The 26996-nt window shown below is 39.3% G+C and overlaps 2 protein-coding genes across 2 annotated transcripts in view; both read right to left on the bottom strand.

Moving 5' to 3' along the window:
- Positions 1–250: 250 nt before the first annotated feature.
- On the bottom strand, positions 251–11055 carry mrps25 (mitochondrial ribosomal protein S25). The gene is made up of 4 exons (XM_028824797.2): positions 10811–11055; positions 7078–7184; positions 5576–5663; positions 251–626 (listed from the first exon to the last, which is right to left on the bottom strand). The coding sequence occupies exons 1-4, from the start codon at positions 10942–10944 to the stop codon at positions 437–439; spliced, it is 519 nt and encodes a 172-aa protein (XP_028680630.2). The 5' UTR covers positions 10945–11055; the 3' UTR covers positions 251–436.
- Positions 11056–19370: 8315 nt separating this feature from the next.
- The window catches only part of nr2c2 (nuclear receptor subfamily 2, group C, member 2), a 46340-nt gene continuing 38714 nt past the window's right edge, over positions 19371–26996 (bottom strand). Inside the window, 1 exon segment of the mRNA XM_051921034.1 lies at positions 19371–23470. Within this exon segment, the coding sequence (XP_051776994.1) occupies positions 23293–23470 (178 nt within the window). The 3' untranslated portion in view covers positions 19371–23292.

The following is a 26996-nucleotide window of genomic DNA, read 5'->3' as shown; positions in this document are numbered from 1 at the left end:
TCAAAACTACGACGGTATGTGATCGTCTTCAAACCTCTGACTTTCGTTCTTGATTAATGAAAACATTGTTGGCAAATGCTTTCACTCTCGCGTGAATTGTTGGTGGGCGGGGCTCTGACGTGCGTGTGCCATGGTCGGCTGCTTAGTGAGTTGTTGGTGGGGGGCGGGGCTCTGTGAGTTGGCGGGCGTGGCTGTCTTGCGTGCATCTTGCTTGCCATGGACTTAGTGAATTATATATATATATTATATATAGATGTGAACCACATACCTGATCATAATTTGTTCCATTGAATAAAAAGTAGAAGATTGAATTACAAAGCAAAACTGTTTCTTCTTGGTGTGCAACCAGATGCCAGCCACTTTATTTTGTATTGAAAAAAAAAAATCAAATGTTCGTGTGAACTTTTTGCAGATTTCTAGCCTTGAGTAAACACCATCAGGCATCTTCGGCTTCAGCCTGCATTTTGTACTTGCCCCTCATCTCCTTTGGTAAAGGAATCAGTCCGGGACAGGGTACCTGCCCTTCCATTTCACACATGCATTCCCGTGGGAAATACTTCTGTGGCCCAAAGTTTGCAGGGTTTGAATGAACCATTTTAGCTAATTCTTCAGCACGGAGCACCTCTCTGCAATAAAAAAAAAAAAAGAAAAACAAAAGGAAAAATTAAATAAAAGCCACAAGTGTCCTTTTGTATCACACCAATGCTTTCTAGAGCTAGCCTCTAACTTGTTCTGGGTGTTAGCTTAATAACCCTCATATTAAAACCATCTATACGTCTAATTTAATCAGCTGTTCAGGGACATGGGGCAGGGCCTACCTTGGTGCCATCAAGTAGATGACAGGAACCAACCCAGGAGGGGTGCCACTCCACTGGTGATTACACTCCTGCACAAACCTATATACAAGGCCAATTTGGAGGGTTGTATTAACCTAACAAGCATGTTATTGTGGTGTGGAAAGAAAAACCTTTATAGACCCTAGCACAGGGGTACTCAAAGTTTTTGAATGCCGGTCCACATCAGTTCGCCACCAACCATTGGGGTCCGCTATAGCCAGGTTTACCGTGTAGGACTGTAGGTGTAGGTCTGTAGGTGTAGGTCTGTAGGAGGCTAGTAATAGATTCAACGCAAATGATAAAATTTTTACAGAAGACCAAGACATGCACAAAACATGGAAAACAATTCAAAATAGTCACATGACTAGTTGCAATTAACACACCAGTTGGTACGTAAATGATTGTCACCCAGTGTGAAGTGTGAAACTGTTGTTTCGATTTCATAATGGCAGCATAGTTCGGTGAGTAACCAGTCAGTGCAATTCTTATTGCATTCCTGAGGTTCTGGTCGGTAAATACACTTCGATGTTTCGTCTTGATAGTGTTCATAGTGGAGAACGCACACTCACAAGAATATGTTGAACCAAACATAGTGAGCACGGAAATCGCCAGTTTCTTTGCAGCAGGATACTAAGAATCTGGAACAAACTTTGACCAAAAAAATTGTTATGCCGACTTCGTTCAATTTAGCTTTCAAAACGTGAGAAGCTTGCAAATCAGCTGCTTCCATTTGCAACAGTGACGGGTTTGAGTCCATTCACCGTCAGGCTGGACAATGAAAGGATCAGCAACAAACAAAAACACAGGCTTCAGTTTTCTGAAATCCTTAAAAACGTTCATCAAACTCGACCTTCAAATGATGTAGAAATGTGGAAATCAACTGAAAACATGCCTGTTGATCAGCTGTCATGCAGCTCTTCAGGTTTGGGAAATGCAGCATCTTGCCACCTTCCCAGTCATTGATGAAAATGCTCAGTTTTGTTTCAAAGGCACAACATTTTCTTGCAATTCGACAACGGTTTTGTCTGCACCCTGAAGTGACAAATTCAGTGTATTTATATGTCCCATAATATCAACAAGAAATGCCAGCAGTGCGACCTTGTCACTGTCTTGAGTAAATGTTAAAAATTCTGCAGCTTCTTTGTATTCAAGGACTGCAGGAAGTCAGCTACATCTTCACGGAGATTCCAGAACCTTTCCAACACACGGCCCTTGCTTAACCATCTGACGTCATTGTGAAGCAGCAAATCTCCAAATTCTGCAGACATCTCTTCAAGAAAAGAACGAAACAGACGATGCTGCAGAGACGAATTACATCGTAAAAAATTCACTAATTTCACAAGAGTGGACTTCACTTCCGCCAGTTCGTCACAAAGTTTTGAACAGAGGGCAGACTGATGAATGATGCAGTGATAAGCAACAAGGTTGGGCTGAAGTGCCTTCATACGAGTGACAAGTCCTCTATCTTTACCAGTCATTGCTGGGTGCCCCGTCTGTTGTAAGGGAAACCATTTTTGTTACATCCAATCCAGCTGCGTGCATAAACTGCGATAATGCTGAAAACACGTCCTCACCGCGGGTCTGTTTTGCTAGCGGTGGTAATGTCAGAAACTCTTCAACAAAACTATGGCCATCAAAAAATCTTGTGAATATACAGAGTTGAGACATGTCAGTTTTATCAGTGGATTCATCACACGCGAGAGCAAACAATTTAGCCTGTTTAAGATCTGATATTAACTGACCACCGACCACATGTGAATTTCCCATTGGGATTAATAAAGTATCTATCTATCTATCTATTGTCAGAAAGGTCATCTGCACGACGACTAGCAGTACTGTCTGATAATGGTATCTGCTGAATCAGTTCAACACACTTTTTGTCGCTAAACATAACTGAAGAAGCAGATATCATGCATTCTTTAACAACCTCTGCATCAGTAAATGCTTTCTTAAATCTGCCAAGAACCCAAACAATGCGTAGCGAAGCTTCTGTAACATTTGATTGTGTGGTGGTCGCTTTCATCATCAGCGATGAACTCGCTACCAACGACGACTTAAGGGCGTCGATCTTATGCGAATGGAGCTCTGACTTTGGTGGATAATTCGCATTGTAAAAAAAGACCAAAAAATGCCAGATGACCAAACGCAAATTTTACATGCCAAACAGTTTTCAAAAATGCCAGATTTCAGTTATTTGGCATAAAAAATACCAGTTGGCAACCCTGCTACAGAGTAAATAATAAAACAACAATAATTTTGGTGCTTTTATATTCGGACTTTTGACTTACGCAGAAGACAGTCGCGGTCCGCCAAAAACGTCTTGGCGGTCCGGATTGTGGACCGCGGTCCCGCCGTTTGAGTACCCCTACCCTAGCAGAAAGCGGCAGCGCCACACAGGCAGAGCCAAGGCTGGGATTCAACACTCTGGAGATGTGAAACAGCAGTGGTTAGCCACAGTGCCATCCTTCTGCCCTATGCTTAAACCATCCCAGCTCAAAGCGAGTTGTACACAAACAGAAGTACCGTGTAATGACACCCACAGCAAAATTTGCTTGCTTCTACGGCAACATCAGAAACAGTTTGATGAGAACAGGCCACTCAGTCCAACAAAGCTTGCCAATCCTATCTACCCAGTTTCTCCAAGTTCTGAAGGCCTCTGAAGACCTACTGTCTACCACACTACATGGTTAGTTTATTCCATGTATCTATGGTTCCCTCCTTAAACTTAATTTACCTTTAAGTTTCCAACTGTGCCACAGTGTTCTTGTTGAACTCATTTTACAGTAACGGCTGGGGTCCAATGTACTAAAACCATGGTTCACCTCATTCTACCTCACACAAACTGTATTTGACTTGTCCATCACACTTTATATTTCTATTCTGTTTTTATACTTTATGCTGCCTCTATTACTTATTATCTATGTGCTACTTATTATTTATGTTTATCTTTATAACGTTGGTTTTGTCATTTGGGGTGGACAGCAAAGAAAGAATTTCATTGTACAGGGAAACGTGTTTCCTTACTGTGCACATGACAATAAACTTTGAAATTTGAACTTCAGTCATGCATTGCACTCATACCCTGCAACTTCCAAAATCAGTATAGTCATTCTTCAATGGACTTTCTCTAGTGCTGCTCTGCCTCTTTTTTTTTTGTATGCAGGACACCAAAAACTGCACACAAATGTCCAGGTTAGGCCTCATCAGTGTGGTCAAAATACTTGAGCATAACCTCCTCAATGTTACGATATAAAACTTAACATTTTGTTAGTATTCTTAAAGGCTTCTGTCCACTATCTGGATGTAGATAGCGACAAGCCCACTGCTTGTTATAAGCAGTAATGTCAAGTTTCTGCCTCCAAATTGCACATTTTACTTTTCTGCATGTAATACGTTATATTTACTTCCATCAAACTTCATCTGCCACAAATCCGCTCAAGTCTCTATGCTGTCCAAGTCACTCTGTAACGATTCAATGAATTCTAGATTATCTACCAGTCCACGCCCCATGGTAACATCTGCAAACCTAACCAGCTTGTCGCTTATATTCCTAATCGTATAATTTATATATGTTACTGTTAATGTGTGAAATTAGGCATTGTGTAGAATGGCGAAAATGGGACGTCAAAATAAGTGCACGAGAAATAAAATACAATATGTAATTTCATAAAAAAATAGTGGGCGGCCGGGCACACATACAGCTTAGAGTACTTCCATCATTTGTACTTCTGTCTGATTTGGAACTACTCAAGGAATTTTGAACCAGATCACAATTCACTTTATGTCCAAAGGACTTACTCACAGTTGAACATGTTCCTGATCATGAAATACCTCTTTGATCAGCTGTTATTGCTCAGTCCACAGGAAGCGGTCAAGGTTTCGTTAGGTGTATGTGCAAGAACAAGTGTCAAAAAATGAAGTGCTCTTGTGTGAAAAAGACAATTAAGTGCAGTTCAAAATGCCATTCTATCCTTCCTTGTTGCAACAAGTAGTTTTCTCAGTAAGAAAATCCTGTACTTTTTATTTTGTATTTCTTTTTTCATTTTCATATACGTCTTTTCAATAAAGGCCTTTTCATGACTCACTTTTCATACTTTGCCTAAATAGTATTTGTCATTCTTTATAAATACAATGCCTAAGGAAAGTATATAGCATATTAAAGTAACACAGGTATTTCATGCTTTGCCAAAAACATCACGCATTCTATACAAATACCTGCTTTTCATACATTGCTGCTAACATTTTATATTATATTATATTATATTATATATGTAAAATAAATGACAGCACCTCATCACTGACACTGCTTATAGCATCACCAAATTCTGATAAGGTTCCTCAGACCATCTCTGCTTTCCTTGTTTTAGTAAATTCTGCACCCACCTACACCCATAGAACTCCTGTTTTTTATGTTGATGTTCAATCTCTCATGTGGCACCCTCTCAATAGCCTTCTAAAAATCAAAATAAATAACATATGCACAACTCTAATTGTATTCTTGTATTTCTTCCTCAAAGAAATCTAGCTTATTAGTAAAGCCCAACCTCCCCAATCTGAGCCCATGCTGACTGTTCCCTCAAACTCCTTTTCTGGCCATGTGCTGCACCATCTTCTCCATAATAACTACTTCCATTAATATACCTGTACATAGAATAAAATACTGGCCAGGATAACTTACTGGTCTCATGTGTGCTCCGCTCATCTAAACGCATTAACAAAAAATGCAGAAAGTGACTTACTCAGGTTTTCCAAGGATTTTCTTGACGTGCTGCAAGATTTCTTTGTTGGTCTTCCCTTCTGTGTCCACCAAGACCTGACTACCGTCATCTGTGGCAAAAAAGAAAATAAATGTACAGTGGACTGAACCAGTCTGAGCCCTCCCTGAAGCTACCTCTTGCCTTTATTTCGGAGGATGACCCATTTTGACAGTGTGCACACATTTCATCTTTTTCAAGCTTCTGTAACTACTGGTGAGGTGTGTTGTAAAAGGCACTATAAAGGAACAAATAACTGTAAAGCTTATGTAATTTAGGCAACACAGAAGTGGATTCAGGAATGGGGCTCCTCTCAAATTCAGCAACTTAACTTGTCAGCTTTTTTTCTGTCTGGACACCAAGAGCATATGCTCAGGCCCATAATGACAAACATGCCATTTGCTAGACTGTCCAAACCTGAGTTCAAGAGAATATGTTTGTTTGTGTGTTTGTGTGTGTGTGTGTGTGTGTGTGCGCGTGTGCATATTTGAGGTTGCCCAGAGATAAAATGGAGTTTCAACTAGAGCTGGACCCTACCTTATGGCATGAAAGCCTGTACTGAAAGAATTTAGGATCTGAAAATGGAGCTTAAGCCATAAGGAAAGGCGTTAAATAAAAATGACTTCCCCAAATGGATTCCTCACAATTTTGGAAACTGCTTCAACCAAATGACTCCATTTCATTACGGTCTTGAGAAGTACGTACAGTATTGACCCCGGAATCCAAACAACTTGATTTCCGAACGAAAAAATTTGAGCAAATTTTGCCCTGGAATCCGAACACCCAGCTCGCTGTTCGTGTGTGTTTGTGTGTATGTTTCCCCAGTGCTTGGGCCACCCATACGCTTTGTCGTTCAGTTTGTTGTCAAATTTTCTCTGCTATTTTCGCTGCTAATTTTATGCTTTTGTGCCCATTTTGTGTTTTTTCTTTATATAATAAGAACTTTGTGTATTCGCCATGGGTCCTAAAAAGTGTAGTGAGGAAAATAAGAGTAAGTGGAAAGCTGTTAAAGCTACAATTTTTAATTTTATCAATTTACATTTTTATTCAAATATTATTATTATTATTATTTGTTAATATTTTGCCTTAAAATCCAGTATATTTACTGTTAAAATCATTTTGAAAATTAGAGTTCGTGGGACCCAGGTATGGATTACTCCAGTTTCTATTATTTTAAAGGGGAAAAATTGTCTTGGAACTCAAACGGATAAAGTACAGTGATACCTTGGAATCCGAACTTAAATTTCACCGATTTGAAACAATCGGGGAGAACAGATAGGCTGTCATATTAACAAGGAAACTGGACAATTAAAACTGAAGGATGAAAGTTCAGCTGACAAGGCAATTGCCCCCCACTTAAATTCCTGATATGATATCAATGCTTAAGTGTGCTATGGGAAAGGCACTATATAAAATGAAGTGTAAATGATTGACTACCTGGAAGCACATAACCAAAAAGCATCCAGCACCCAGGTTTTGAGACTTACCCAGATAAAACCTCAGGAATGGTGAAGGTGTTATGTTCTTGAACATGACGACTTGTACCCAGGGGTTCTTGTACTGAATTTGAGGGACATTGAAGAAGACAAACTTTCTGCAAGACAAGAAGGAAGGTGGAGGACAAAAATTTACAGTTCAACTCATAAATTTCCAATAAGGGAAAGGCTGCACATAATTCAGAATTTTAAACCCTACAAATCAATCCTTTGCGTGTTTAGGTTTTTTATAAATTATCATAACCAAATATTGATTTGATTTAGATTTCTCTTTTGATCATTCACTGCATTTGTTGATTGATGAAAATAAATGATTAACACTTCCATTTTTGAAAGCATTCTTTGTTTACAGCATTTTTTCACACCTGCCTAGTGCACATGTGCCCGTTACCTTCAGATGTGTAGTGTGATACCCCCCCTGCGACTCAGTCCTACAGCTGTGCAACTTGCTATGACCAAATCAAACGGGTCCGATTTTCTTGTAGCAAGTCACTAGTCACAGAGGTGGGCTTTTGTGTCTTCAAGAGTCAAAGCCAGAGAGCACTCACTCAGAAGTAAAATGCACACAATGATTACAAATGGTGGGAAACACTGGCAGCTGCAAGGAAAGAAGAAAAATGACTGTTCTGGACTGTGCAAATGGGGCAAAGGCTCTCTGAACTTTGAAACCTTTATCAATATCTGTTACATGTTTCTTGTTAGTGATGACCAAGGGAAAAATGAAAAGAGATGGTCAAAGTTACCACCTTATTTAGGTATGCTCTGAATCGGGGATGCCCAATATGTTGATCGCGATCGACTGGTAGATCGGAAAGGTAGTGAAGGTAGATCGCGTTGCATTCAAAAAAAATTTTTTTTAAACATTAGTCGACCATATATTATCCCTATGGCATTTTGCCAGTTGATTGACATACAGGGCGGCCAGTTGGAGATCTGTCTGGTCATCCCACACGCACGATCAAACGAGCGAGCTACTGCAAAACTCCAGCTATCTAAGTGATCTAGTTAGCCTTCCAATTTATATCGACTAAAGAAGGAATTTAAAAAAAAAAAATTTTTTCGTTTGGTTTGGGTGGAGTATGGGCTGGATGTGGAATTGGAAGATGATTTTTTTTTTTTTTACTCACAATGTCACAATCGAAGTGCCTTTGTCTGATCTGTTAATCTATCATTGATATTCCAAAGAAGGAAAATGTGGAAAGGCACTTTCGAACTGTTCATAAAAACTACAAAACTGACTTTCTTCCGAAAAGCGATTTGAGAAAGAGAAAGGAGAGGAAACTAAAATCGCAGTTAATCGGACAGCCTCGGCTAAATTCAAAAGCAAAGGCAGGCACACCGAAGCAAAAGGGGGCGCGAATGTTGCCATCTGTGGCGTAATTTCAATTTTAATCTTGTAGCGGTGTATCAGCAGCAAATAATAAAGGAATAAATTTTAGTAGAGTTTCAAAAAAAATGTTAGGGGGGGCGCAATTAAAATTTATGAAAACTTGGTCGCAAATACATAAAGGTTGAGAAACGCTGCATTTAGGAAAGATGTTGAGGGTGACTCACCTGCATCATAAATTGCAACACTGTTTCACCTAAAACTCCTCTACAGTCGAGGATGAGATTTTGATACTATAGGATGACATTCAGCTGAAGTCTGGGGCTCATGGACAGTTTTGGAACTTACAGAGGAAAAGTACCCAAACATGAGGAAATGTTCTACCTCCTTGACTGCATTATTCGGCTCTACTTATTTATTAGAGTCAGCCTTTTCCCACATGAAGATTATTAAATCCAAATACTGTAGTGACCATAAATGTATTGAATTGTTATAGTGCCATAAGGGTTATTCAGTTATGAAAGGTACAACAACATATATTTTATGTATAAAGTATACTCTATATCTATATATATCTTCTTCTATAATACGCTACAGTGGCTGTTCGTTTGTCTGTCCAGATTTTAAATCACCTGTAGCTCGCAAAACCGTTTCACCTATTGACTTTGAAATTTGGTACACATATACTACGTGACGTCTACTATCCACTTGATGATTTTATTACTTTTTTTAATTTTTATTTTATTTTATTGTAGAATCAACTCCCGGCAGCGCGCAGCCGTGCAACGCATGCATACAGGTGTCGTTCTCATTCCCTACCACCTTCGCTAATCATTCTTGAGGCAGATTGAAGACTTAAGTGCCAGATTAAGTGAAAAATTAAAGAAAACGTACTAAGAAATTGCAGCACAAAAACTAACTTAATCAGTTTTAACGCAAAAAGATGCCGACGAAATAAGAGAAGCAGCGGGCCGCTAGGGTGGAGTAAAGAAGACCTGCTCAGGAAGCAACAAGCACATCAAACTCTGAGCAAACGAATGATAAACGTACAGAGAAAGAGGAGGAATACTATGAATGCTCAAGTCAAGTGTATTCACTGCACGATGTGCCGTTACTGATATAATATATATAGCATTTTTAATGTAGGTAGATCATTTCGACCTGGTCATTTTAAAAGTAGCTCGCAAGCTGAAAAAGTGTGGGCACCCCTGCTCTAAATGGACTAGCTGTCAAAAAGAAGGCAATGCTGTGGTACTTCCGCAGTGCAATATATTTGGAACAGTAATGAAAGATCGTGAACCAATCATGTAATCAGTCACCACCGTGATTCCTAGTTATATAATGCTAGCTCATGCTATAGGATTTTAGTCCCAATTTTTAAACTTGCTGTCAACTTTCTCAGATTGGCAACTAAATCCCCAAATTTGAGCTGATCATCAACACTTGTCAAGTACAAACAGTTCAAGTTACACATCTGAGACAGTCTTTGAGCTGTTACAGATTGCCCAACTTTCTTAAGCATGTTTGAAACTATAGGCACAAAGTCTTGTAGTGTGATCTGGCGTATGGCAAGTAGTGAGAAATGCAATAAAAAATAGGATGGAAATCCGAGAGGAAGCTGCTTTTCTGGTTTCACTTAAATCTGATGTGCTCTTTCGGTTTTGGCATTAGACCCTATTTGTTGGTGGAGAAGAATTTATGAGCCTGAAATAATCTGACAGCCACAGAGGCCATAAGGGTCAGCAACCGCTGTCACTAAATGTGACATGATCTCTGACTTGAAGGTAAACGGGCTTAACACAACCAGAACCCAACTGATGTATGGGCAGGTATTCGTCAACATTTATGAACACTAATAAATATAAACACTTTTCCTCTAAGAACTTGTTTCTCAACCTGTGAAGGTTGTGACCCACATGTGGGGTGCTGGGGTGACCTAGATGGGTCATCAACTTAAAATATAAACAAAATAATCAATTTTATGTTTAGGGGGGTGGTTGTAGATTGCAGTTCTACACCCAGTCAAAGGGACATTTTGCTGGTACATACGGAGTACCGTATCGACTGACATGGGCTCAGGTACGAGCAGATGACAATCAGAATACACCGCACCACACGCATGTAAGGATGCGAGCGACACAACACACCAGCCAAAATCCCGAAAGCGTACGTATACAGGGCACTGTCAGTCGCCCCCCCACGTGCCCTCCGCCGACATACCCACACACGCTATACCCAGGACTGCCAGTAAATGTTACATACATAGGTACATACAGTACCTTCACGTATTATGGACACAAAGAACAACCAAAACGGAAGATGTATATATTTTAAAAAAGTCTGCAGACTTCAATCACAACGCGCGCTAACTCAAACCCGGCCGGCATCGACCCTGACCTTGCGCCCTCGCTCAGTTCTCCATGCGTGTTGTAGTTGACAGTCATGATCTTCACAGTATTTTTGAAGAAGATGTCCGACTTCTGGAGGTATTCGATCGTCCTCCTTATCGGAAACCTCCCCTTCATAGGCATCTTTGAGGCTTTATTTCTCACAAGTAGAACTAAAACAGTTCCATATCTGCAGCACGCTACCGCCTCCCGTAAACAAGCGTACCCAGTCACCACTTGTGCGCGAGAAGGCGCAATGCATCATGGTCGTTGGAGTAAAAATTAACTGAAGCGACTGAACGTTTGTCTGTGAATTAAGTTGTACATATTATTCATGGTGATTAGAACAACTGACTATCCACGCTTCGTTTTATTTATCCTTGCAATATTTCCATTTATTGAATCTAAGTTTTTGTGATGCGCCTACATTTCCCGGGGTGCCTTGCGAGGAAGATCCCGAAATCGCATCCCAAAACCTCAGCTAAGCCGCTTCAGGCAGGCACGTCAATAGACCCGCCATTTTGGGACGGTCGAATTCTCATTTTAAAGGTATATCCATTTTCCCGAAACGTTGATAGAATGCCTCAAAACTACAAAACCTGTAAATGCAAGACGAGAGGTGGAGAAACCTGCAGAGCTGACAGCAAAGGATCGCTTCTCAAAGCTGAGAGCTCTTTCATGTGTGTTTTAATTTTAGATAGATAGATAGATAGATAGATAGATAGATAGATAGATATGAAAGGCATTATATGATAGATAGATAGATAGATAGATAGATAGATAGATAGATAGATAGATAGATAGATAGATAGATAGATAGATACTTTATTAATCCCAAGGGGAAATTCACAATTTTATTACTAATTTGTGATTTCCATTACCAGTATTGCTTAGTAAACTCTGTCAGAATAAAAGTACAGGCAAAACAGCAATAGTAATATTTTTTGTGTAAACATTATCATCCCAAAATCTTTATTAAAGGTTTACTGTTTGTTTTACGGACATAAGTAATACTATTTTTATTTTCTAGTGTTAATTCAGTTGTGTACTCCATTTTATACAAATCACATATATTTTAATGTTATCATTAATATGGGCAATATTTCAATGATATTAATATTTCTGAGATTAAACGAGGATATGTCTAAAATGCCTGTCCAAAGTTTGGAATGGACTGTCCTATTGGTCATTATTAAGTCATTCAATAATCATTTATTTTAAATAAAATAGACAAGATACCAGAAATGTACATAAGATATTCTATTTAATATTTCAAATATTTTGGGCACAAACAGTTGAGATTTTGATCACCACTGTGCAAACCCAAGGCTTTTGGATATTACCTGCATTGCAGTATGGCTGTCGGTGTTCTTCTAAGCAGTCTGCTTTATGGAGGTTCCTCTGGTGGTATCTGAAGGTGGGCCGCAGTTCCAAACGTCTCCTGCGTTCCTTCCTCTATGCACACTAACCAGACAAGCTGACCTTCTTACTACACTCTTGGCAGTAAGACGCCAAAGTGGTTCTTCAGAAGAACACAAAAGAACCCTCCACATGAAGGTCCCAGAAAGAACTTTCAGTTATTTCGGTTCGTAACAAGTAACATAAATAACAGATTTGTAAAGTACCTGTGGGTTTCTGGTAACACAGGCTCCGTTCAGGTTTGCTTGGTCTGCTGTAGCCCACTAGACATTAAAGATCTGTGTTTAGTCCACAAATTAGGAACCTTTCCAAACCCAATGAACCAACTTCATATTTAAAAGACCCCCTTTCCAGAATGAAATGGTTCTTTTGTCATACGCTGGGTCTTGGGAGGAACCACACAACCCAGTAAAATGCCACTAAGCAAGTATTACATCTCAGAGCGTAGTTACCTGTATGCCTTGGTTAGACTCGGGCCCTTGACCAGCCTGCCTGGTCTCCTCAGCACTAAAAGCAAGAACTTGTTTCCATTAATGGAGAAATTCAGGAGCAGAATCAACAATCCCACCTGTTCTACAGTTTTTGGCAACCTTAAGAGTAAGACCAGTACTTCCTATCTTATCTGCCACCTGAACACCTTGGCATCACTGGCCATCCTCCGACTTTTTCACACAATTTCATTCAACCGTTTCTCACCACTTGACACATCCCTTTTCTCCTCTGCCCATCGGTGACATTCCACCCAATTACTGGGGTCACTCGCAACCAGATCCTTTGCTCATCCACATAATTTTTAGGTTCCAGCCTCAACACCCCCCTCTTATAACCCCTTACACGGCTTGAATAAAATTTAATTCTTCAATGTTTTAGAGACCCTGATGATGCAGGGTGACCACCTTGTGTCTTATTGCTATACTTATTTGTGCCATGGTGCAAGATTGGCAGGTTAAAATCACCCCCCTTGCCTTTTCGGTATGGTTGTCCTCGTCTGTTTGAGTTCATCATTTTGGTTCTCTCTTCACACCTTCATCAGTCACTGGGCTGTAAGCCAACAAAGGGCTCACGATTTTGAACCAGAAACTGCTGCGGTACTAAGTACGGTTCTTTAAGTCAGGGGTCTCGAACTTCGTTCATAGAGCATCACTTTGGCTTGTGGGTTTTCATTCTAACCCTTTTCTTAATTAGTGACACGTTTTTGCTGCTAATTAACTCCCTTTCCCTTCATTTGACTTGATTTGCGTTTTAAGATTTAATCCTATGAGGTGCTTCCTTTTTTCCTTAAGCAGAAACAAGATGTGAAGTGAACCACAAGATGACCAGCTAAGTCAAGGCCTCAAACTTCAACAATGTTCAGTCCGACCTGTTTTCTTAATTAGAAGCCAATTCGTGTTTTTAAATTAAAACCAGGTATTTAATTCCATGGCTTGTTGGTTTCTCATTCTGTCTGCCGTGGCAAGACATTTCAAAACGGCTGATTTAAATTTTTTCTATGATGTTTTTGTGGACCTGAGCAGATCAGCATTACTGAGACCTTCACCTTTCTTTATTTTCAGATATTGGTATGATGGACACACGTTGCTGGTCATGAGTTTACTCATTTTGACTCTCATTATTTGTTTGGCTGCTAAGTAAGGAAAAAAAGAGTGGGGGTGGTCAGAGTCTTAAATAGCAAGTCAATTAAAATTAATACAAAAGAAGTTAATTAGCAGCAAAAACTGGTCACTAATTAAGAAAAGGGTTAGAATGAAAACTTGCAGCCACAGTAGCGTTCCAGGACTGGAGTTGGCTGAAGTAAGGAATGGGGTGGTCAGTCTTAAATAGCAAGTCAATTAAAATTAATACAAAAGAAGTTAATTAGCAGCAAAAAGGTCACTAATTAAGAAAAGGGTTTAGAATGAAAACTGCAGCCACAGTAGCGTCCAGGACTGGAGTTGGAGACCCCTGAATAAGGGATCCGAGTCTTAAATAGCAAGTCAATTAAAATGAACAGAAAAGAAGTTCAATATCAGAAAAAAAAGGTCACTGTTAAGAAAAAGTTTAGAATGAAACCTGCAGCCCGGGGTAGCACTCCAGGACCAGAGCTGGACACCCAACTCCGGGTCTGAATCTTAATAGCAAGTCAAATAAAATTAAGGTAAATGGAGTTAATTAAGAGCAAAAACAGTCACTAGTTAAGAAAAGGGTTAAATGAAACTTGCAGCCACAGTAGCGCTCCAGGACCAGAGTTGGAGACCCTTGAATTAGGGGATCTGAGTCTTAGATGGCAAGTCAATTAACATTAAGGCAAAGGGAGTTTGATAGCAGTGAAAAAAAAAAATCAGTCAATAAGTAAGAGAAAAGTTAAAAATGAAAATCTGCAGTCACAGTGGCACTCCAGGACCCGAGTTGGAGACCCCTACATTAAGCACATTCAAATATTTGATTGAATTGCAATCCTTTTGTAAAAACATTTTTGGAACTCTAAAATACACTTTATCCATTGACAGGCTAATCCAGAAGACATAAAATAACCATCTAAGACAAAGTTTTCTGAAATCAGTCAGTCAGTCAATCATTATCCAACCCACTATATCCTAACTACGGGGTCATGGGGGTCTGCTGGAGCAATCCCAGCCAACACAGGGCACAAGGCAGGAAACAAACCCTGGGCAGGGCACCAGCCCACCACAGATTATCTGAAGTGCCTAAGGCATTTTGCACAGTACTGGGTTATAGGGTCACTAGCCAATGGCATATAACACAGACCTTGCCACCGGATGGATACAGCCCTGATACGGCACAGACACACACACACACACATGCATCATAGATGGTGCATCATAGATAAATGTAGTAGTAAAATTCATTACATTTTTCACTCCAACAGATTTGTGCATCACAAATATTAGCACTGCTTTTATAACTCCCACACCAAATGGCATAAAACAGAGACCTAGCAACTGGATGGACACACACAGACATACGCGAGGACACTTTGTCGTTTTAGTAAGGTGGATTGTGCTAATCAATATTGACATATTGCCACTCTGTGGAACCAAACAAGTTGAATAACATTAATTCGAAGAGATACGTGTAAAAGAGAGATGTTTCTGTAAAATAGCCATACCTGTGATTTTCTTTAAAGATTCCACAGCAGAGTCTAGCAGTCCTCTCCCACAGGTTTATAAAAGAAGTATTAAAAAACAAAAACAGCACAAAACACCTCCAAAATGTACATGTAAGTTCTTTAATGGTATAAACTGTTCTCTTAGGTAGTAGTATTTTTAGCCACAACGTTGTAACCACATTTCCATTATACAGCATTTAATAAAATGCATAAGCTAATTCATGCACTGCAATGCTCTATATACAAAAACAACAATGCAACGCAACGCCTCTTTTCACGTAGGAGACACTGATTAGATTAGAAAAGTTTTGATAAAAAAAGAACATGCACTCATTTTTAATGAAATGACATGTACAGTACAAAGCTGGATTCACATAAAAGAACAGTGAGAAGCGACAGTTTTGACAGGCATTTTAATACCTGTAGGTAATAATATAATTACATTTCAATATATCAGTTTCGAAAAGTACGCTATACATGGCTCTCTTGAATACTGTGGGTTTTATGACAGGACGGGTTTTGAATGAAATGCGTGCCGACAGTTAAACTGTAGGACTAGGCGACCACTAAGTTCCCGAGTACCATTTCAGTGTTGTGTAAAGTGTTATGATTTTAGATTTAATTTGAAGACAAGGCGTAAGTATAAGCCACCCCACCCACCTACCCTCCCAAAATGCAGCGTGCATTGCAGTATTAAAGATCTTTCCGCTTATTAAAGGCTTGACTTTAGAACTGATGGCCGCACAACACCATAACTCTGAAGTTCTAATAACTAAGTGCAACATCCATTAATACGCCACTTTTCTAAAACCTTTTAATTGCTAAGAAATGTGTTACAACCATAATGCGGACATATTCTATCCTAAATACACTACTGAAATGCAAACACCATTAAAATAAACTCCAGCTTGTAATATGACAACAACAAACCTGTCGTGGCATAAAACCCACAGTGTCAGCCACTCTTTAAAGACAGCAACCTACTGCTGTGCAAAGCCTTTCTGAAGTGTAAACCTTTAGATTTAATCAGTAAAGATAAAAGTTCAAAAAAATTGCTGTTTCACAAATAAAAAGAAAAACGATAGCTTATCTCATATAGCAATTGATTGTCATGGCAGCCAACAAAATAACTGTACCTTAAAATAAAAATTAATATCAGTTCACGGGGTCGACTGACACAGACCTTCTCATTGGGCAATGCAATCAAAAGGTTAGTGAAGAATCTACCAACTGGGAAAAAAAAACATTCATCTTTTTAATTTTTTTTTAAATTTCAACACTAAAACCTTTGGGAACATCTTTAAAATAAAAGAAAAAATTGGTAAATGATTACTCCTTGTCAAATAATGTGAAATGCATGTCAAATTAAAAAAATGTTACCCATTAAATACATTGTGTGTCATATATATATATATATATATATATATATATATATATATGCGAGTCAAAATTATTTCAACACTAATGGTACTGCTATGTATGTACTTATATACAATTTTGTGGACAATTTATGGTGCATGTTGAACATGATGATGCACAGGTTGAGACATTCCTGTAAATCATTGTGCACATATGAAGTATGTTTTGAATAAATTGTTTCCACCATTCAAATGTTACCATAATTTTGACTCACCCTGTATATATATACACACACACACACACACACACACACACACACACACACACACATATACATATACATATACATACATACATACAGTCAGGCATTCGCGTTTAAGGTTTGTCACACCACTCTGGGTTGAGAGGGGGCACTGTCACTAATCATGTCCTCTGCTATTCCTTCCACAGCAGCAAAAAGACACCCAGTAAGGGTGACTGACTCCACCCCTTCCTGTTTCCTGCCTATAAATCATGGGGTCGATGGAAGGAGGTGTCATTCTGTGAGCACAGCATGACACGACAGCTAACAGAGCTTCTGTGTAACTGACCAAATGAACAGTGTTACAAAGCCCGACTGGGGCGACTTCATTTGATTGGTTTTGTTGCCACCACCATTGGGCACTTGTATTTTTGTTCTTATTTAAAAGAAGTAAACAGGGATGACTGGGTTGTTGCCCTAACATTTCTTTGCTTGGGACTTTTATTTCATCACTCATTCACTATAAGGTGGCGCAATGGTAGCACTTCTGCCACACTCTAAGAAGACCAAGATTAACAACCATGCATGGAGTTTGCATGTTCTCCCCCTGTCTGCATTAGTTTGATGTTTGATCTCACAGCCTAAAGACAAAGAGGTCAGAGGAAATGAGGATAATAAATTGGCACATTGGGTGGGGGGGTGGTGGAGGGGGGGGGGTCTGTGTGTTCATCTTGCAATGGACTGGCATATTGTCCAGGTGTTCTTCCTGCCCTGTACCCAGTGCTTGCTGGGATAGGCTCTAGCTGCCCTGCAACCCCATCAGGATAAGATGGTGTAGAAAATGGATGAATGGATATGTGTGCACACACACACATTTTTCTAGAAGTAGATACAACTTTTACAGTAAACAAACTGAATAATATTTTCATAAAAATTAATGTACAATTACAATTCATTTGACTGTCTAAAAAATTAAAACTTCTGCATGTACCTATATATATATTATATATATATACATACATACACATACTATACTATACTATGCTAGGGGGGTAAGCCTCCCTGGGGGAATGGCGCCCAACCCCCAGTTGTGGCGAGAATATTAGTAAAATCTATAAATGTACAAAAGAAAAATTATTATTTATTGGAGTTAAAATCACAAAATTCTATAAATATGTAAAAGAAAAATTTATTTATTATTTAACGGAGTAAAAATCATGAAATGAGAGTAAAATATTTACTCTCTTACCGATTGGAGTGTTCCTGTTAAACTGAGGTCCACTATGCTCAATGCACGACTTTCTTGATATTTTAGTTTATAATTTAAAAAATGGAATAACAATCTGAAAAGCCAACAATATCACATTGAAGTTCGATAAATTCTGAAAAGAAGGATACCAACCATATATATATATATATATATATATATATATATATATATATATATATATATGTGTAGGTTTTAAAATAAGCCCAATTTAAAGCGTGTCAAAAAACGTGACATAAAATCGTTGCACTTTTAGGCTTAGGATTTTATATATATATAATATATATATATATATATATATATATATATATATATATATACACACACAGTAATCCCTCTCTATATCGCACTTTGACTTTCGCGGCTTCACTCTATCGCGGATTTTATATGTAAGCATATTTAAACATATATCGCGGATTTTTCTCTGGTTAGTGGGTTTCAGTTGACAATGGGTCTTTTAATTTCTGGTACATGCTTCCTCAGTTGGTTTGCCCAGTTGATTTCATAAAAGGGACGCTATTGGCAGATGGCTGAGAAGCTACCCAATCAGAGCATGTATTACATATTAAATAAAACTCCTCAAATATATTGTGAGCAGGGGGGCTTTTTGCACCCCTAATGGATACGGACGCTCCTCAAAAAACAATGAAAGACTACCTTCACATTGCTCCCATCCTTGTGGCTGCTTTTTTGCGCGATATGCTTCCCGCACAGTGCTTCGCATACTTAAACGCCCAAACAGCATTATTGATTTTTGATTTTGTTTGCTTTTCTCTCTCTCTCTTGCTCCGACATTCTCTGCTCCTGACGGAGGGGGTGTGAGCAGGGGGGGCTGTTCGCACCCCTAGAGGATACGGACGCTTTTTTATTTTTTTTAATTTATTTTTAGTAAATTTGCAAAAACCTCAAGTAAACTTTTTCACATTGTCATTATGGGGTGTTGTGTGCAGAATTCTGAGGAAAAAAAAATTTAATCCATTTTGGAATAAGGCTGTAACATAACAAAAGGTGGAAAAAGTGATGTGCTGGGAATACTTTCTGGATGCACTGTGTGTATATTATATATATACATATATATATTTTGTTAGACATGTGTATGTAGAGAGAATTTTAAGGGCCTGTGCTGAGCAAATAAAGGGAAGGTGTGGCACTGTCAGCTAACTTTTGTTTCATCTGTCTCCTTAGAATTGGAGGGACTGATAAGGTCACTTCCGTCCGGGCCGAAGTCACGCCAGTATATAATCCAGAGACCCACCTGAAGCTGGACCTCAACTGCAGAACAGCTTCTGGAGGACCACGGAGCTCTGAGCCTCTCAAGATCTTTTTCAAAGATGACCGATTATTTGTTTAGCACAATTCTGCTTTCTTTTCTTTTTCTCCCCTCTGACACCAGAATTAAATGGGACATTCATCGCGACCTTAAGCCTCATCTTTTGCTTTGTTTTAAAATGCAAACACACACACACACACACACATCTAAATTATGTATGTTAATAGAAAAAATATTTATAATATATATGTATGCTTTAATTGCGATTTTAACTTGGCCCTGTCTGTGCTGGTGTAAGCACAAGTGGGCCTTGTGATGTACTGGTATCTCATCCAGGGCTGATTCCTGCCTTGTGCCTGACACTGCTGGTGTAGGCTCTGCTCCCTACTGACTCTGAGACTATGAATTAGACTGCACATATCTGAGAATGTTATATTTATGGGTGGCATACTGGCACAGAGGTGAGTCTGCTGCCCCAAGGGTACAGCCTTCTCAGTTTCAAACGTGTGTCCGGTCTCTGTCTGCATGAGTTTTAGCACGGTCCTTCGGTTTTCCTATCACATCCCAAAGACAGAAGAGCTTTATTATATGGCCACTGTAAATTGGCCCCAGTGAGTGTGTAAGTGTGCCATACGGTCTTGTGCCCATCAAAAAAGGAACCATTTCAAAATACTATAGCTTAGTTACTACTAAATTTATTGGCATAATTATTCCAAAGAAATGTAGAAGAAAGATGAGAATTAACTCTGTATATTAGTTAATGTCACTGGCTTCTATCTGTGCTAGCCAATATAACTTTTTGCAAAGTGTGGGCCACTCGTTCACATAATATATTTTGGAGCTCCTACCACCCTTCACAGGATCTTTCATCACTGGAAAATTCAAACCTAGTACTGCTGGGTTTATTCATGAGGTGACGAGAAAATTTTTTTACCAGTGCTGAAATTATAAATGAAATTAACCATCATATGAGAAAGAATCATCACAACAGGTAGAAGTGACAGGACTCTTTAATATGCTGAGGTACCAATGAAACACTCATTAACCTCTTTAGTGTTAAACCCAAGAGTCTCTCGGGTTCTGAATTCTATGTAAATACGGCTAAGCCAGAGAGTCTCTCGGGTTAAGCTGTATTGTTCATATGTCCGATGTTAAGTCCAAACAGCACTTGGAACAGAATTCTGCTGCCATCTAGTGGATAAAATAAAATCACACTGTAAATAAAATAAATATTTCTATGTGTTTTGCCATGCAATTGTAACTCATCATTATTTATGAGTGGGGCAGAGCCTTCAACCACAACACACATGAAAAAAAATGTAAAGCCAGTATTAAAAGAAGCTGAAAATGAAGAATTAGTTGAGTCAAACGATAGTGGTGGTGATGTGAACTGGTCATCAGACATTGATATGAATAGGGGAACTGTATGACTGAACTGCCATGATACGTCTAGAAGTTCAGACACAAGAAGCTTCAGCATAGCAAAAAGGAAAAATGATTTTGATCACGTGGAAAGACAAGAAAGGCATTTGCTCCCTAAGCACTGTTGACAATGCAGTGACTGTGTTGGGAGAAATGTGGAAGCCTTGTGTTGTGGTAGTCTACATTAACACAATGGACACGTCCATCACGCGGATCAGGCACTGATATTCTACAATCTTGTGTGTAAGCAACAGAAAAAAATGCAAGTGTGCAAAAGAACCACACTTGTACTGTCCTGATTGAGCTGTCAGATGATGCATTTTTGACCGTCTCAAAACATATCTCATGAAGGACATGCACTAAATCAGTATCACTACAGCACTGGACACTAGACGTGCCTTTCCTACTGTATTTATGTTGATGTTTTGGGTCTGTTACACATACATTTTTTTCTTGTTGAAAAACCTTTTAAAATGTTTGGCTCGTTTGGCCAGAGGAAAACACAAAGTGAATTATACTCTTATAAAGATCCAAATTTTTTTTTTTTTTTTTTTAGGATTTAGTGACCAATAATGTTTTGAAATGGTTCCATTCATTGATTGACACAATATACGAGGGACATTCAAAAAGTTTCTGCACCTTTTTTAACTTTATTAAGAATTTCAAAACAATTTACATCACCTTTCTACATAGTCACCTTCCTTTGCGATGCAATTTTGCCAGCGTCATACCAACTTTTTAATGCCCAATTACTACTCCTTCTGCCTGCATCGTTTCCAACAAAAATAAAAAAGTGCGGAAACTTTTTGAAGGTCCCTCATATTTTAATATGTGGTTTGCACTGCTGCCTCACAGATTCAATGGACTTTTAACTTTCTCTCCATGTCTCCAGTTGAACCCCCGCCAAATGTCACGATCGCTTAGCTCAAACCCCCTCCCCCTTCCCTGGAGGTGCGCTATGCTCCTGCCACTTCGTCTTGGAGAAGTGGACTTTGTGCTAGCTCTGTGCTGCTTGTTTTTCAGCTTGTCACTCTGCGTGTCAATCATTTAAACATCTCTACAGCAGCTCTTATCCTGTCTCACTGCCTTGTCTTGCGTGAAGTTAAAATGTTTTATAATAGAGAGATGTTACTCGTATCCTTAGCCTGGCATCCACATATCATGCGTTTACAAAGTGTGTTTTAATAAGTTTACATGTGTTTAAAGCGTGTGGGATGGGTATTTAAAGGCTTAAACTATAAAAAAAAATATGTGGTCTTTCTATATCGCGGGTGGGTCTAGAACATAACTTCCGCAATAGGCAGGGGATTACTGTATAGTTTATATTATATATAATAAAAAATAAGGACACCAGCCAGGTCAGTCCATCTTTATGTTCAGATGTTCCCCAGTTTAGCATTGTTAAGTGCTTTCTTACTATTAATGTTGGCAAGAGAAGCTGGACAGCATGACAGACAGTCAGGATCAAAGACCACTTGAAGCAGAGTGCTGTGTCTTTCTCCTCTGCTGACCATAACCACACCGATCTTTAATTAATGTTCTTTCGCAGTGACTCCAGCACACCTATGAAAGAAAACCAGCGGAGTTGATGATCATTTTCAGATTGGGTTTGCACACACTCCTCCATCAGGCCGACTGACTAGCCTACTGAACTTTTGATTGCTCTACTCTCCTGTTGTTATTGCATTTCTTATTCCTCTTTTCCACCACAGAATGACTATAGCATTATAAATATATAGATATTTAACATCTAACCTTTTTATTTGAAATAGTGCAGTTATAGTGCGCACTATCACAACACCCAAAGGTGATAATAAATCTTTGTTCAAATTACCCCCCCCCCCCTTTTTTTATAAAATACCGCCAATTTCTAATTTTGGAGCAGTTCAATTTTGTTTCTGTCAAACAGACACAAATATGGGCAGGTTGTACCAAGTGAACCTATTACTCGTAAGCAACACAATTACATTTTTTTACCATTTAACAAAAAGAAATAAGACAACAAAGGTATAAGTACTACAATAGGTATCTGCCAGTCCAATATTTGCCTTAATAAGTGCTGTCAAGAAAACAAACAAAGAAGGCCTTCTGAAAGCCTGACAGTTGTTAGCTCGCTCCTCACTTTCATAAGCATATAATGTAGGTGGAGAAGCTGGTCCAGCAAAAAAAGAAAGAAAAAATATCATTAAATGAAAGATTTGCGATTGTTTAATCTTAGTATTTGTCTACTACTGTAGGTCAGTCCTACCACAGTCACAGCAGAAATATGGAGCTTGTCTTGCTGCCCTGTTGCAGTTCTTCCTTTGCTTTGCATCCTGCTGCTCTCTTGCAGTTCTTCCTTTGCTTTGCATCAGATAAGGAAATAGAAGCCAGCTTTAACCAGAGGCCACCTGCTGAAGGAGACAGGGCTACACCGATGTACCGGTGATCTGGCTATTGTATTCTGCTGCCGTTTCCATTTTCAGAATGTAGGGTATTATACTGTCAATGGGAACATTCCCAATAAGGCCAGTAAAAAAAAGTTCTTCTGTTATACTGGAGCTCATCAGACGAAGTGCTGGGAGACGCATGAGAATACGTGCAAGCCTGAAAAGAAAATGGAGCTGTTTCAATTCCTACCTGGTTTAAAGGATATGTTTAACATCAAACTTTATTTTTTAAGGACTTTCACAATTTAGAAAAGACGTTCAGTCCATCAAGCTTGTTTTATTTAGCTAATAGCTAAAGTGCCCTGTTACACTGATCTGCATCAAAATCCCCTAACAGAAAAAAAAAAACCACAAAAATCGGTGTATTTTATAAATGTAGATGTGTTGAATCCACTTCTGAAATTCAAATATTTCTACCACAAACCATTTCTGTGAGATATCAGAGTCAATGAAACACGCCATATTGAAAAAAAAGTGGAGTTTAAAAAAAAATAACTTGTATGTTTTATGTCATTAAGCATATTTCATTATTTGAATTATATTTTGAGCTGAAAAATGTCCATCTTCCTCGTTCTTAATGTTAATTGACGCAGAAACAATCCCCAATCTGCATTTTCTACACATTTTTTGCTCTTAATCACTGTTTTTTTCCTCTCTTCTTATTCCTTCAAAATAGCCATTTAGAAGGTTAGAAGATTATTGTTTAAATGTTTTTTTACAGAAATATCCACGGTCTTGACCAGGCAATGCCAATGACTTCTAGTCGTGATGCATGTCAGGCTAGCTGACCGCAGTTGCTGGTCTTGTCCCTGGACCATGTCAATTAAACGACTGAAAATCACAGCCTGTATCACATTTAAGCCAATGTCATATTGTGTGACTTCTAGTCGTGGGGCATTTCAGATTTGCTGACCGCAGTTGCTGATCTTGTCGCTGCACCATGGTCAAAATTACATGACTGGCAATTACACCCCCACGTCACATTCACTGAGTGAGTGCCAATCTGACAGTGCGGTCACACTTACCCCCTTTTTGTGACAGCCAAAAGTGTGCTGCCTGACTGAGCAGTGTTGTACAAAGGGTTGACCGCTGCAGTGCAGTTTAGCAACAATCTCTGCCCTTTTTTTTTTTTTTCCTTTACCCCATTCTGTCACCGGTATGGAAAAGACCAAAACATCAGACAGACAAGCTTCTCTTCTGTTTCGTGAGGTCCAAAGCACCCATGCTGCCTGATCGGAATCGGAGCGATATGAAGAGTTAACAGGTGTCACACACGTGCGCATGGAGACAAGCTAAAGGCGCTTGAGTAAGGGCAGCTTCCGAGACTACGGGGATGCTGGCAGAGTGCACTGACTCTTTTTCTCTCCCATGCCTGCAGACCATTTACGGGAGATTCCACCTGTCATCTTGACGTCACTTCCGGGACCCGAGCCAATGGAAGGAGACCTTGCTGGCTCCGGAGCCATGTGATGTCACGTCCCGGGCTCGCACACCAATGACAGATGACCTACATGAGCCCGACCCCTTTGACTTCACTACCCTGTCTTCCCCTTTAAAAGCCTCCCTACCTTTCCCTATTCCCTCAGTTCTGTATTGGACTCAGTTTTGTGCACAGCAGTGCTATTAACTTAAAAAACGATTTGTAGCCAGGATACCATATTATACAGGTGGCTGCCCCAAACCTTGCTATGTCTCATTATGAGTTTTGCGACACAGGTTAACAGCTATAAAGCGTTTATCCGCAGTCTCTACCCCCTTTTAAACCTCTTTTTCATTCCATTTAGTATGTAAAGCATAAGACATCAAACACACAAGCTTCTCTTCTATATTTGAGGTTCAAAACACCTGCGTTCCTTATTCCTCATCACTACATTCTATGCATTGTATTTATGGAGGAGCATTCATTGATTGTCAGCTTTCCTGCACAAAGAGCTCACCCCTGCGACTAAAGACTTTTTAAGTTAATCTTAGTGAGTCGCAGACTGGTTGGTCTGAGTCGTATAGCACGTCACATTAGGTGATCATCTTCACAGGCACGCATTGTTGCCAAGTGCCTCTGACTCGCTAAGGTTATGTAAATGAAGGCTACAACTGAAAATTGTTGGAAAAGTTGTCTCAAACATGACACAGCCTCAACACATAAGCAAACTGTAAAAGAATTAGCCTGCCTTTATTAAAAAGGAAGACCAAATAAAAGCAGTGTGCCATAATTTTCTTGGGTATGCAAAAGGTGGAAAAGCACAAGGAATTGGCTGAGAAGCGTCCCTCTTCCTATGTAGCACATGACTTTAAAAATCCTAATTCCCACACGTCTCATTCTGATTTTTTGTTTCTCCTAACTAATTACACCCCCATCCTATGTGCAAACAGCTTGTATGGTCTTTTACTGAAATTAAACACCTTCAATATGAACAATTGTTAACTTGCATCACACTCATGGCAAATGTATTTGACTTACTCTTCATCGAACTATAATTGCACTAAATGTGCAGAAATTAAAGTACTTTGAAATCTGTATAGTGTCATATAGCTGTCACTTCATAAGTCTGCCTGGATTAGCCCTCTTTGGACAATTCCACTGTTCTCTACGTGTCTGTTTGTGTTTTTCTGCTTTTATCCCAGATTCCACAGTTAAGCGAGTTAACTTGACTGTAAAGTCTAAATCAGCCTGGAATGAGTGAAAGTATCTCCATGAGTGTGCCCTGCAACAGGCTTACTCCTGCCTTCAACCCAATACCCCTGGCAACTCTCTATGTAAAAAATCAGCTTCAGAAAGTGGATGGATGGATGCATTTGTAATGTTCTTTATAATGCTCTTTGAGGAACGTAGGCTCTATTATAGAGCGATGGGCACTGAGCAGGCTTCTGTCAATCATGGAGAATCCAGCTTCAGTGACAGACTGCTGTCACCGTCCTGCTCCACTGACAGACTGAGGAGATCGGTCCTCCCCCACACTATGCGACTCTTTAATTCCACCCGGCGGGGGGTGGGGTGGGGTAAACGTTAACACAATACAATATGACTGTTATACCTGCCTTGCACTCTCCACCGTGCACTTTTTAACTTGCACTGTGTTTTTATCACTCTATTAAATTAATTTTGTTTCTTATCAGTATGTTGCTCGCTGGAGTACATGAATTTTCCCTTGGGGATTATAAAGTATCTATCTATCCTATCTATCTTTGACTTTTCCAGCGCTTCTTAAACACATTCTGCTTCATCGTCTGGGGCACTATCAGCTGCAGGTTTTCATTTCACCAAAATAGTACTAGAGTGTTGTATCGTGTTACGCCATTATGATGCTAGTGAGAAGTCAAGCAAAATGACACCTTTTACTTGGCGAACCAAAAATATTACAATATGAAAGCTTTCAAGGCAACTCCTGGCCCCCTTCTGTATCTTACTCTTAAATGACAAATTATGTTAACAACATATATTAATTAACTTAATACAGTATAACGGAAAATGGGTAGAAATCAAAATATTGTATGTGAGAAAAGGCTACATAGAAATGGAGAGAACATGCACACTCAACACGGTGAAACTCAAACCCAGATTCCTGAAGCAGTGAGACACATATTGCAGCACTAACCACCCTGCCTCATTGTGTGGCTCGATATCAAATATTCTACGTGCCAAAAAATAAAAGCACCCATTCTGTAGAAACTCTTCAGACATGAAC

This window comes from Erpetoichthys calabaricus, chromosome 18, assembly GCF_900747795.2.
Source record: "Erpetoichthys calabaricus chromosome 18, fErpCal1.3, whole genome shotgun sequence".
Lineage (NCBI taxonomy): Eukaryota > Metazoa > Chordata > Cladistia > Polypteriformes > Polypteridae > Erpetoichthys > Erpetoichthys calabaricus.
This window is presented reverse-complemented; position numbering and strand designations above follow the sequence as displayed.